At 41.8% G+C, this 14,416-nt stretch overlaps 1 protein-coding gene across 1 annotated transcript in view; it reads left to right on the forward strand.

Annotated features, from left to right (window-relative positions):
- Positions 1-3,084: 3,084 nt before the first annotated feature.
- LOC311271396 (steroid hormone receptor ERR2-like) overlaps positions 3,085-14,416 on the forward strand; it is a 77,513-nt gene continuing 66,181 nt past the window's right edge. The window contains exons 1-2 of the mRNA XM_084377041.1: positions 3,085-3,160; positions 3,336-3,475. Of these exons, the coding sequence (XP_084233167.1) occupies positions 3,474-3,475 (2 nt within the window). The 5' untranslated portion in view covers positions 3,085-3,160; positions 3,336-3,473. The remainder of the gene's footprint in view (positions 3,161-3,335; positions 3,476-14,416) is intronic.

The raw sequence follows: 14,416 nt of genomic DNA on the forward strand, positions 1-14,416 counted from the left end.
CTATTTTAGGACACTGAGGTCACTGGTATCCCTCAGACACTTCCCCACAGTCCTAAATGCAACCTTTGATGGACTGTGACACATCTTAAGTCTAAGAAAAGTGAAAATAATTGTAGGGAAGAGTTAAGGAAAGTGGCTGTTTGTCTTTTGTTTTGTTATCTTTATTCTCGAGGATGATCTTCCTTTACCAAATCATTTTCCAACTTGTGTGGCACGCCTTTACACCTAATACACCTTCACTTAATGTGGCTTATTTAATTTCCCTTTATGTTGATGAATTCTAGCAGTTCACATCCCAACATTTGCCTTCTCCGATGGTATAAAACAGTGTATTCGCTCTTTATCCGTGTTGCTGCCGTTTCTATCTCATCCTTTTGGAAATGACTGTCATGTTGGCAGTTCTCCATTAAGCCAGCAGGTGATGCTGCTTAACAAACAATGAGAAGCTCAACATCTTAAACATTTTCAGGACCATGTTATATAAAAAATGACCACTTTACCAGGTGCACCTGTAAAATCTAATGCAACACAAAACAAGAGCTCAGCCATGTACTCTACATTTAAAAGATGATGATGTTCAGAGGGGTATTAATTCAATTACATCTAAAGTGGTCAGGTAGTTTATATTTAATACTGAAGGAAAGTGTCCGACATTCAAGAGAGTCTGTAAATTCAACTACAATGTTTGTAAATATTATATTTGTCAGTCCTCCCGAAAAAAATTTAATTTATGTGAAATGTCTCATCTAGTTTCTGTAAAATGAATAAACAAGTCAATTTATTTCCAAATAAATAGAGTAGGGCTACTAAGTAAAGTAGACTAATCATTTTAAGTCATTAAAACTTTTTAGCTCTCACAACTTAAATTTAATAGTCTACTTCACTTGGTAATTCTGAGGTAATGAGTTTCCTGACTTCTTTAAAGTAAAGTCAACTTTTAAATAATGCTAAAATCGGTATTCGTGAGCTAACGAATACATGTACCGATCTGATATCAGGTAATTTATTGATTTCAAACCTGAGTGATCCTATTACTTCCCAGCAGCACCTGAACTTTAGGCAACCGAATCGGTATTTGGAAAGAAAAAGATGGTATCGGTACGTCTCTGAGGCAGAGCAATGAGCGAATCTGCATCTGCCAGATATCTAAAGTCATCAACATCATCAACACCACCGCACTCATTCGTCTCTTCTTCCTCTCTGGTCAGAGCAGAAATCAAAAAATAGGCTGAATCCCACGAGCAGCTTTACCTCTGAATTGACCATCTATTTCCGTTTGTCCTATCAACTCTGTGTGGAGAAATTCTGTAATGGGTAGGAGGCCGTACACACACACACACACACACACAAAAAAAAAAAAAAAAACGCCAAATGGACTTTGTCTGGTGCACAGAAACTATGTCATCCTTCACACACACACACACACACACACACACACACACACACACACACACACACACACACACACACACACACACACACAGCCTTGCACACACATTTTACTAAACTGTCTGGGGTTTCCTAGACATGATCCCAGACATCACCATCACCATCAAAGTTCACTTTTACTCCAAGCGTCGTCCTCCAGTGATTACCTCACTGCTGGGTCAGGTTTTAGTGAGTCATTCTCCGGCAATCTCTCCGTCTCGCACAACACACGGAAAAGGAATGCAGCTTCAGACCAGAAGATGAAAACAAAAACACATGCTGGTAGTCATACGGAGGAATATGTCCTCCTTTTTTCCTGTAATGTAGGCTACATTCCTGCTGACTGTACTTGTCGGAGTAGTCGCTGCAAGAGCAGCGCTTAAACTCTTTTATTAGCACAGGGATCGGGCGACTGTTGTGTTTTCAGTGTTTTTTTGATTTTGTAAAGATTTTATCGTGGTTCCACAGAGTAGACAGAGTTCACCGTCTGACCACATCACCTCAGTCAGACTGCTTAAGACCGGCTAGACAGAGTCAGACAAACCCTAAATACTAAGCAGCATCCTGCCAGATTTCCCTACTACAGCGCACTGACAAGCCAGCACAGTAAAGTCTGCTTCGTCTGGGGGCAACAAGCCCATGAGTCATACTCTGGAGTGAGTTGGACAGGAATGCTAACAGGAGACCCCTAAAACCCACACCAGCGGAGACAATGATGTGTATATGTCATAGCCATACAACTCAAATGACTCATTTGATTCGTCCACCATCTGTGTTAGTCATCGTTGTCCTAAAACATGTACATAGGAAAGGAATACCGCGCCGGCTAGACGGTGACTTAAGGTGAGATCACGTGGATCTGTCACAAGCTTGTCTGTCACTTTTGTCATTGTTGCGTCTGAGGTTTGATGTCCTTATCTCGCTTCAGACTTCCAGTTAGTTGTCAGTGAGTGATTACATGGCGGTTGTCTGCAGGGTTAAAGGCTTGTCTCAGTGTTGCGGTTTAGTTTGAGGCAGGGGGACAACTTTGCCTCTTGGCAGCTCCATATGACTTCAAATGATTTAACATTTGAGAATTTTTTTTTACTCACAAATTTCACTGCTCGCTAGACTCAGACCAGGCTCTCCTCTCTTTTTGACTTTCCTGAACTTTCCACTTACTGCCCATCATCTGCTGCTTGATGAAAACCAGCCTCTCCAGACCACACCGAGTCATGCCACGCTAGCACTTGCTGACTTCTGTTTAAAAAGAAAAAAGCACTCAACAAAAGCAATCTAAAACCAAAACAATGATCATTATTTAATATTCTATTAGGCTATCAATGACCCAAACTCAGGTTTAGTACAAATTTTAGGACAAACAGGACAGGATTCAAGTTATCTAGAAGGGATTAGGGGAAGACAAACAGAACAAACTGGACTTAAATACAAACTACACTGACGAGGGGATGAAGGTGCAGGTGGAGAGAGGCCGAGAAGCACAGGTGAGGGTGTAGAGGTGAAGAGACAAAAAAGAACAGGAAAGGAGCTGATTGGCCTGGGGAAACACTGAGGGCGGGGCTAATGCAGAGGCTGATGCAGGGCAGGTGTGGAGGGAAAGGCTCAGGCTGAGAAAGAGCAAAGAGACACAGGAGGAAAACATGGTGCAAACAGTGACGACACCACAAAACACCCAGAAAGAAACAAGTGACAGGACCGTGACATTATGACCAGTAGCATATGGTTGCTAAATGTTAGCTAATGTTAGCAAACTCTTAGCTAGATATTGCTCTATAAAGGACTGTACTAAGCCACTTTGTTGATTTTATGGCTCTACTTCTCGCTGGTGGCAACAGTGGACATAAATTAATAGAAATGTAATGTGCCATTTTTGACAAATCCATTTAAAATTGTTTTTTTTCCACTAGGGGGCAGTAGACCTTCAAACCAGCTGAGAGATGCAGACCCCTGACTTGGCTAACGTGTTAGCAAACAGGTGCTCGCCAGCAGGAAACATGGAGGGACGTCGCCATCCCGTTGGAGTCGTGTTTCCAGCTACCTGACGAATGTAAGTCCAATATTCATTTTTGTTTTACGTCCGTCTTTGTTTCCAACAACTCCAATGAGAAGTCTGGGTCCCAGCATGCTAGTTTCTTGACTTTCTGCACCAGCTAGTTTGCGTCAGAGGTGGTTTGCTCAAAAGATGGTTGATGGAAGGATAAAAACAAAAATATAGGCTACAGCAAATGTGTTGGCTGCAAAACAAAATGAGCTAAAAGAAGCTTAAAAGCCACAAGATAATTCTCATATAGATGATAATGGAGTTTTAAAGAAAAGTGCTGAAAAAACACTTCATGCCCAAAATATTTAAATTCTGTTGTTTCTTTTTTCTCCTATAAAAAAAAAAGAAAAAAAAATCACCTTTGTCATTTGTTCTTCCTGGCTCTTTGGCCGGCGTGGATGTAGCCGTGGTCTTTGGCAGGCCTCTGTGACGGCTTGCTCCCATAAGACGGCATATTGTGGCGGTCTGATGTCACAGAGGTGAAGACTGTTCACTTTACATCTGGGTCTAAAGGGGTGCTGATCTGCTGAGTTAAGGCCTTTTCAGAAAGCAGAGGACGAGGTGTCATTGGGCCCCTGCATGAATATGAAATAGCGGCGTCCATGATGTTGATTCACACTCCAGACAAATACTGTCAAAGCTAAGGCTAAACACACTTAGCATTTTTTGATTAGCACTCAGTGTGAGTAAGACGGGAGAAAGCTGCTGCGCTCAGTGATGTTTTGTTGTGATTACTAATGGCAGGGTTTGTGCAAATGATTGATGGCGAGCGGCTGTCAGCGATTCCAGTTATGATTCAGCTCAGTTTTACCGTGTTGCCAAACCAGGAGGGATTCTTTTTCAGTGACACGACTTTCCTCATTTTCAGCATTGTTTTCATGCTGTTTTAAGCTGAAGTATACAACTTTCACCACCGTATTTACTGTTGTAAAGAGAAAAAGGAAGGAAAACGATCAGCTTTCAGCCGTTTCTCGAGCTCATCCTTTTTTGTGGAATTTCAGAGAAAACCACACGAGGCCTTTTTCCACTTCCCTCCAACTTTAACCCTCCACGTCCCCCCACCTCTCGATTCCCGTAAGTCTGCAAGTCGGATAATGAGGAAATTGGCTTTTGGAGGGGCGGCAGCGTTGGCACGCATGGCAGCGAAAGTGTCAAAATAAGAGAGAAAACAAAAAGGAGCTTTACTGAAACCTGTCCAGTTAAAAACAGACCTTGGACAGTAGATATGGAAGGTTAGAGGTTAATGTCTGATCTCTGGTTTGGGATGAGGACAATGATGGTGTGCAACAACTCTCACTCAGAGACACAGACACAATGTAGCTTTGTGCTCACACATACATTAGTAGCTTGCGCGCAAACACAATGGTAATGTGCATGTAGGCATTCACACACACATACACACACTCACAGCACTGGCCAGGTTAGTGCTGGCCTCCTCATGCAGAGTCTAGACAGGAAGCTGGTCCATGCCAGATTAGGGATTTTCTCCCTCACACCCTCACACCACTACACACACACACAGACACACACACGCATGCACACACACACACACACGGTTACACTGCTGACAGTCATCTTCTTTCAATGTGTCTGTGTGTATTGTGCGCTTGGATGTGTGTCAGACGGAGGGAAAAAGAAAAAGAAAAAGGAGGTAAAAACAGAGGCTTGGTGACAGAGCCCTGTGTGTTTGAAGGTTTGTGTGTTTATGTGCTTGTCTGTCTTTGTCTGAACAAGTCTCCCACAAAATAAAAAAAACAACAACTCAGGAACAAAGAAACCGATTCTGTGTCAAGAGCTTTTATTTTTTATTTTTACTCTATTACTCATTTTTCTGTGACTTTCCACCCATTGAAATGATGAGTGTGAGGCGCAGTGTGAAAAGTTCAACTTGTCCTTCCCAGGTACAGGGGCGCACCGCATCCTGTAGTGCTTAGCTAAATTAAACCGAGCCCCTACTGTTCTCATCTGCTCACCTGTAGCCCCTGCCAGGCCCGGCCACGACCTTTGAACCCACACAGATGGGTCTGCATAATAAGACACGGGCACACACGGCTAAGTGCCATCTCGGACATGTTTGACGGGTAGCTCTATAGAAGCAGGAAAGTCTGAATACTGAATGTATTGCAATGCTAATGTGTTGACCTTTCTGAGCAGGTGAGGGCGTGTGTGAATGTGTGTGTTTCTATATTTCTCTGTGTGGGTTTGACTGAGCTTTTCAGTGTAGATACAGATGCTAATAGAAGTGTGTGCTTACTGTACACAATCTTTGTCTCTCTGTGCGTTGTTGGCCTGAGGCCAGTGGCCTCTGTGCCCTGTGTATGGCAGGCTGAGCTGTACTTTTCACTCTCGCTGTATGAATATGCATGGCCTCCTGGCTGGTTAGACGTGGATTATGAAGAGCTTTCTTAAAAATTTTACACAAACTGTAACTGAAACTGTAAAATGAATCCACCTTGTCTCCAAAATGTCTTTGAATATGATGTTGTCAAAGAAAGAAAACACTAAAAAATGGTTCAATTTGGGGTGAATTTTACAGTTTTTACCAGACACCTTTTTACGACCCTGTGAATTGTGAACTACAACTTCTGTTTTTAAGAGGAGCTGCTGTTTGATTCCCTCTATGAATTCAAATGAGCAAGTTTACACAGATAAAAAAAGGTCAACAAAGTGGTAAAATAAAGAGTACATTTCCCCCCAAACTGAACCGCTTTAGTCGATTCAGAAGATTCCTGCTGTGGAAAATAAATCATAAACAGTCTGTTTAATCTGCCTCTAATCAGCCTTTATGTTACGAAATAATTAACCCATTTTCGTGAGAAAACAGAAGTCGTTTCCTCTCTTTACTTACAGTATGGTGTTTATCAGTGATCAGCAGTGCCATGGCAGCGGGCATAGATGGTGTCTCTTAAATGTAACAGCTGACTTAAGCTAAAAAATGTCAGAGCAAGAGTTCCCATTATTGATCAACACATCAGACTCTACAAAAGTTCATATGGCCCTTAGTCTGTATGTCACGGTCCACTCTTGCTCTTGTTTTCTCAAGAAATGTTCGCTTTGTTATCTCCATAACAAAACAAATGCATCTGTTATCATGAGAAAAACAAGCTTTGTTAACCTGATAATGAAGTAGTTACTTTGTGATCTGGAGATAACTGCAATGATAATGCAAATAATATCCAGCATGGCTGTTCTCAGCTTCCGTACACCTGCGTTCCACCTGAGGACATTAAATATTTGCTAAAGAAAACAAATGAGGTGAGTGCTGCACTGAGCCAGGAGCAAAAATGAATGTGGGGGTAAGAAATCAGGTGCTCAAGGATAAGGCCAAAAAAAAAGAAAACAGTGACTCTCCAGCTTACTTATAATGGAAGTCCATGTTATTGGTTCACATTCTGTATGGGTGTTAATATTTAAATGCCCTGATGAGACTCAGAACGTGAAGGTTTATCCATGAGTTACTGCGTAAATGATTGTTTTTATTATCAGAGTGCCTCAGATTCTTTGTTAGGACTGTCACTGTTTTTTATTTCTGCTTTTACATGAAATATTTGCTGTTGACACAAAGCAATCCAAATCCTTTTTTCATTATATACGGTTTAAAGCCCTATTTTTAGCAGTTAGTCATATCCACCCAAGTCCTTCTGTTCGACACCGCCTGAATATATGAGCATATTTACACCTTGTCTTTGAGAATATATGACATATGTGCACTGGCCACTGCTGCATTAACAGTATATTTCATCCCCTTCTTGGTTCAGTCTGTGAAATGGTCCTCTTCATTTCCCACATGAGTGGTTTTCTTATCATCCAGGCCCCCTCTCGCCTGCCCCAGGTGCTGAGTTAAAGTCGATAAAACACCCAAATATTCTGTTAAACATGGGCGGCCTCTGCCATGTGGCCGCTCCCTGCAATGCCTCTTGGGTAATTATGGTAATAACTCAACCGTCAGAGGCGAGGCCAGAGGCCCCGGGATGACGAGGTCAGACCGGAGAGCCTGAGACGAGAGAAGGAGCGGCGGCGGAGGAAGCGGGAGGTCAAGGTGAAGCGGGCGGGGCCCTCGCGCCGCTATCCCATAAACCCTCGCTGTCACATCAGAGGCCGCTGGATGTATGTGGACATTCCCTCTGATCTGTCCTCCTCAACAATCAAGATGCTGATGAGGGATGATGACAAGTGTTTGAGCAGCTCGGTTATTTGTGCGGCCTTGACTGACAGACGCCTGGTCGTGTGGTCGGTGGGAAGGTCAAAATGCGCCTCTGTTTGGACTGTCGGGTCGCTGAAACTGGAGATTACTAATCGTTGTGAGACATTTTACTGCACTGGCACATATTGACGTGGTTTTGAAAAGCAGATTGGGCAGTCCACCATATTATTATTATTATGTTTTTTTTCTGTCTTTATTGAGACGGTCAGAAAATTGAGAAAGGCACAGGACAAAATGTTCTGGCGGAATCTGATCCATTACGGGTACACGTGGTCCCAGAGACGGAGGTGTACACCATCACTTTCAGAAATTAAAATCGACTTCTTTGTATTCTCTGTATTGTCTGACTGCTTGCACACTCTGACGACAATCTGTTGTATGATGAATAACCGAGAGAGAAACGGAGCAGACTCAACTTTTGCATCGATAGATTCGTCTGCTCTTGTTCAGCTATGACAGAAATGGAAATGCAACACATTTTTATACCGTATAGTTTTTATAGAAGAGAAGGTTTCAGATTAATGCTTTGTTTTACTTCCTCTTTTAGCATTTAAGTCTATTTGTCTTCAGATTTTCAAATGTAGGCTTCCACCTGTCTGATAAACACTCACATGCACCCTCATTACATTATTTTATTACTTCCACCAAGAAAGGTTATGTTTTCACCCCTGCCTGTTGTTGGTTGGTTGGTTTGTCAGCAGGATTACACAAAAACTACTCAAACCATTTCAATGAAACTTAGATGGAGGATGGGTGTCGGCTCAGAATAGACCCTGTTAACTTTTGGTTTGGATCCGGATAAAGAGATCCACGCAGTCATGTTGTCAATTTCTTTAACATTTTTGTCCATGTCTCAGGGAATAATGCGTGGATATTGATGAAAAAGGACGTATTTAGGTGGCTGGTATCTATGAATGAGTGTGTTTTGATGCAGATCCTAGATCTGGTGAGCTGAAATTATGGTTAAGCAGTTACGGATGGTTTAAAATTTAGAGTTATGCAGGGCTATCGAGTTTATTACTGGATTAGGCTTGATGAATTACAGGGGACTGTTGAGCCATGGCAGAGGTATGTGCTCTAAGTGCCACTCTGGCAATCTGAACTCTGTTTGTTTTACGTTTTCACTTGTTTTAAATTTACTTTTGTGTTTGCTTATAATGCTTATTGAAGTGAGACTAGACAGAAACATCACTTTACAAAGTAAAAGCACACGGTGACTCACTCGCTGTGTTTTGTGTGTTACCATGCGTGTGCGCTTGCGTGTGTGGCCCGAGCCTTTCTTACATAACCTATATTTAGACTCAACGTTATGCTAGATGAACAATGACAGAAACACAATATTCCCCCGTATTCTATCCAAATTCTGGTCGGGGGGGCGGGGGAAACCACAGGAAAATGTTACCATTCAATCACCATTTTGGCTTCTTCAGCATTTCTTCATTTCCTTGAACCTTAAATTTTCCCTTCTTGTGCTACTCCTTCATCACCCAGGCCAAGGCTTTTGTCGAGGTCATTCCAGTCTCTTTGCATAGAAATATCCTCTCTTAAAGTATAAATTTGATAGGAAGTGGAGTGAAGTGACAAGTGTAATAATTTCCAGTGACACACATCTCCATTCAGACCGAAGTTTAATGTAAAAGTGATCAGCGCCAGGGGCTATTATCGCAGGCATCCAGATGTCAGGGAAAATGAGAAAGCTGCATTCAGGGAAAGTGTGGGTAAAAATCTAACACCACATTGCAATGAATAGCTCCATATGGCACCAGGAAGCTCTCCACTTAAGTCTAACCAGTATTAGTATTGATAGATATGATCTCAGCCTTAATTTGCTCCATAGATCATAATACTCAGGTATATTTTCCTGTTTTAAAGCATGACCAAGTGCCGAGCTTTAAATATCCCAGTTCAAACCCCATCAGTTTGTTCCTGCCCTGCTTTATTGAACCCCCATTCGTGCTTACGTAGTTACATACTGTAGTTTATTCACTGCCATCCACCCCGCGGTTCATCGGGACCCCTGACCTGCAAACAACTATAAATATTTATTTGCGTCGGCTTGTCTAAAAATAACTGTATTACAATGGAGTGTCCTGGAAGAGGTCCAGGAGAGTTGTGCAGCGAGCAGTAGTCAGCATTCAGAGTCCGGCCTGCGTGTCCAGAGAGAGATAGGGCAGTGTCAAGAGGCAGACATATTGATAGCTTTGTGGTCAACAGGAAAAAAAGTCACTTAGCCGGGGATCCTTTGGGTCCCAGGATGTATTTCGGGAACACGCAGACGGAAACGAGGAGCACTTTTGGAGTGATGCACAGCGGTTCTCCAGTGACACCCATAAACACTATCCCCGGCCTTTTTACAACATCAGAGTCCTGAATTTTAAATGAAAGCAGCGATTCCAAGGTTAGAAATATTATAAACTGTGTATCAGTCCAAGTGTGGACAACATAGACTCGAGATATCCCCCCCCGAATATTGATATGTGTTGCAGTTCAACAGCAATGGCTTCATCTATAGATCATTTATATGCAATAGTCATCATTTGAGGTTTAGATGCAGCTACTGAACATGAGGCTGAAGACATCAAATAAATCTCAATGAAAAAATCAAAGCAATAATATCGACATGTGGGGGATTGATAACAGATGATGTGTACATATAATTGAAAATGTGACAGTGAGCATAAAGCTTAAGTTGACATAGTTCTCCCACCCTGAGCAGACGGCTATGTTTTTTTTTAATTTGACAAACTGTCCCTCATTTTATCTAAGTGCTGTATCGTAGGCAGCTGGACTTTTGTAGGATAAGAAGCTTCACAGGTGTGGATGTGCAGTAAAACAGCACAGTTTACAAGTTGCTGTCTTGCTTTGTTTTGTTTGGAGACTAAAATATATCCAACCTACGGACATGTTGAGTTAGGTGTCAGTTGGAGACTGTCTCGTGTTTAGTTACACTCGGCTCATGGTCCAGCCCAAGCTCCAGCTATACTTATAACTCTGGGAGACAGAAGAATATGGGACGGCTGGATATCTCTATAAAACTGTTTAATCACTAATTAACTGATTAATTTGTGGTGCAGTACTTTAGCTATGGGTTTAATTTGCATAATTAGAAATGTATGACTTATTAAAACATCAGTCTATGGAATCAGGATCGGCACGTGCATCAGTGATGTCTGTCCAATATTCGATGAGTGAACCACACCAACCACAATAGTTTACCACTAAAGGGGGTGTTTATTGTTGTAAAATTGCCTCAAGGTGACATGCATGTATTTGTATGTAACACACAAGCAATGTAAAGTTGTACTTTATAAGAATAAACCTATGTTAAGTCAGAAGCATAGAGACAAATACGTCAACATATGAATTATATTAATATAGCTGTGTGTTGAAATGTGTTGCACAAGTCAGCTTGGACTCCTGTAAGCCGTCATACTTGAGTAAAAGTAAAGATATTGTGTTAAATATTACTTAGGCAAAAGTGAAAGTTACCCATTTGAATAGTACTTGAATAAAAGTCTTCAAGTATCTGATATTAAATGTGGAATTAATATTTACAAGAATGTTTACCCTGTATACTCGGGGGATAATGTCAGAATATCAGATCCCATATTCAGCCTTTTTTTATCCAACTGCTGATCAGATAAAATCATTTAGAAATGTGCTACTTTGGCCTTGATGCAACATGCAGTCTTAGAAGTTACTATAGTAACTAAACTTGTCAAATAAATAGAGTAAAAGTACAATATTTGCCTCCAAAATGTGATGGAGTGGAAGTAGAAAGCAGCAGGAAATGCTCACTTCCAGTTGCAGACTAAACCTGCTTAGTTACATCCCCTCTCTGGCTGTGGTGACATGTGATGAGCACACTGGATACACTGACACGTGAAGAGTTAAATGATCCCAGAGCAACAGCTCAGACTGAAGCATGTCGGCTCAGAGACAAACCGATTCAGGCTCAGCTCTGCGGTGGATTATTCTATTGTCTTCGTATTGTCTTCATTCTTTGTGCCAACGCTGTGTGCCAGTCAATATCAAACTGTCTGCCAGTCTGCTTCAGTATGAGACACCAGTCTCACTCCGCAACTTGTGCCTCTCCTCCCCAGTCCCTCCTTCACCCCCAGAATGCAATAAATGTCCGGCCATCATTTATTTTAATTCACTCCCCTCTTGCACAGATGAAATGGATTCGTAACCTTGTAGGACAAGGACGTGCATGCCGTCTGCCGTCAGTTGCTGAGTTATTCTCTATTCTTCTAGCATAGAGAGAGAGAGAGAGGGAGAGAGGGAGAGAGGGAGAATGAGAGAGAGCGAGAAAGAGGCCCAATGATGAAGAGAAATAGTCTGGCATGCAAATTGCCGGCTGCCATGTCCAATGAGGAGGCCTGGCGGAGATTGTCACCGTAGAAACTCTGGACAGGGTTAACGAGGCTGAGGGAGCGACAGAGTTTAAAAAGACAGCAGCAGTGGCGGAGGAAGGGAGGGGAAAGAGTGTGAAAAAACTCAAGAGTGTGATTTATTTGCCGAATCAAGGCACGATGAGTGGATTATGGCTAGCCTAATGAGAAAGAGTGTTTAGGGGATAGCTAATTGGACGTGACCGAGGAGGAGAATGCTAAGAGCGGGCAGAGATGGGGATTGGGTTGGTGTACGTCATTCAGCCAACAGTAACTCTAACTCAGTGAAAGAGTGAGTACAGGTGTGTCAGGCTGCGACGGATGATCGATTAATCCGTGGATGATTTTCTCAATTAAGTAGGCTGTGAAATGTTAAAAAATGAGTCCACGGTAATGTCTTCGCTTTGCTTGATTTGTCTGACTGACGGCAACAAACTTCAATATGTTCAATTTAGCTTCCTGTAGCACACATAAAACAGCAAATCATCACATTTGACAGGCAGGAACCTGGGAATGTTTTGCTTTAAAAACTAATGAAACATTTATTCAATCATTAAAACAGTCGAACAGACGAATGATTCTCTGTGATCGACTAATCCTCCCTGTTGTCACCCCTCAGCAGCAAAATCTCATCTGAGCAGGTCAGACTTTGCTCTGTTTAGCTCTCCTCCTGCACGACTTCCTGTCCACGTTAAGTTTTCGTTTGTTCCTTTTTAATCAGAACAAGATCGTCTAATCAGTGTCACAGCAGCATAAAAATAAAGTTCATCATCATTTCCAGCACGGCACATAGTTGATATGTGACTGTTCCTTCCATCAGTGGGTTCTTTGCATTTATCTCTCCTAACTCGCTTCAACTATTTGTGTAATCATTTCGACATTTTCAGGCATCTGTGCTCTCCTGAATCTGAATCAGATATACAGATTACAGATCGACTCATCAACCTCGTCATATTTCAGATTTTTGTAAATCGTATTTGAGTTCAAGAAATTAAGTAAATCAAGAAAATCTAATAAAAGCCGTCCTTCCTTTCAGGTAATAAAAAGCAGCCTGTGCCTCCTCTAGTTGGGTCATGACTAGATATCCAGCATGTAACGCCCACTAGAGGGTAGTATTTAACTACAGGCAGCAGTTAAAATGTATTTAACTTCCTGCTATACATGCTCTATCCATTGCCTGCATGTCTGTGTAGTTTAGTTAAGGTTACATTTTTGTTTCCATACGTCTCTGAAAGGTTTCACGCCTGGATTGAAAAGCTCATGGAGGTGTGGTCAACCTTTGTTTGAGTCAAAATGATTTGATAAACAAATCATCCACTTTATTCATTTCACTTATCTCGAATGTTTGGAGTGTAGTGGCTCCTAATCGAGTCAAAGTCTCAACATGATGTCCGGTAAACAACAGTGAAGCAGCTCAGGGTTTTCTTCGTCAGAAATTGTATTCCTGAAACCATCACCTGCTGATCGATGTGCCTATTTTCTTCTCATGATCATGTTGATACATTACGTCACAAAGTCACATTTTTTGTCAATTGTCCGACATAAAATCACAAAATTGAAAAAGTTGTGGTGCTGAATTTAAGTAGAGTAATAACCTACATTTTAAAATGAGTTGCATGGATCTGGAAAGAGTAATTTAATAAGAGGCAGCAATTTATTTTACGTATTTTAAGAAGCATGATCCGATTATTGTCACCACCTGCTGCTTTCAGTTAAATTTAAAGATTTTTGAACAGGATTTGGTTTCAGCTTTGGAAAGATGCCATTGCTCATTCTTCCTTTGTAAATATTTTGTACAAAATAATACACACTTCATGATTTAGTAGCCATTATTTCTGCCTTCTTAGACCTAAATTACACAAGAACCTTCTGAATTTTATTCAACATTTGATTTCCACACAAATAGTTAATTAAATCAACCTCTCACTGCTCAACATTTTAAAGCCGCCAGTTTCCCTTTCTTTCCGCTGAATGTACATCCTCTTAGTGATGACATTTCCTTTGTGTGTCCACTGAAGTCCTTGGAGATGTTTATGTTGCATCCATTTGAGCGCCGCAGCGTCTCTCTCATTTCATGAGTGCAGCGGCATGCACATTCGAAATGGGTTAGGACACAAATGGGATTAATGCTTGCGAGACATCTCCTAAAGCGTTTCCACCTGTAATGTTGTTTGCAGACGCACTAAATGAGACGTCTCAGCAGGAGCGAACGTCTCCGTATGCAGAGCTAACTGGGGGAGGCCTGCGCCAGGCTGCACTGTGACCCTCCTCGTGCCGCTCCTACGTTCTGGCTCCAATTTCGACAGGACACAGCATATAGGGAAAGAGACAACATGGGAAATGTGATTA

Source organism: Pagrus pagrus (genome assembly GCF_965226575.1).
Source record: "Pagrus pagrus genome assembly, chromosome: 16".
Classification (NCBI taxonomy): domain Eukaryota; kingdom Metazoa; phylum Chordata; class Actinopteri; order Spariformes; family Sparidae; genus Pagrus; species Pagrus pagrus.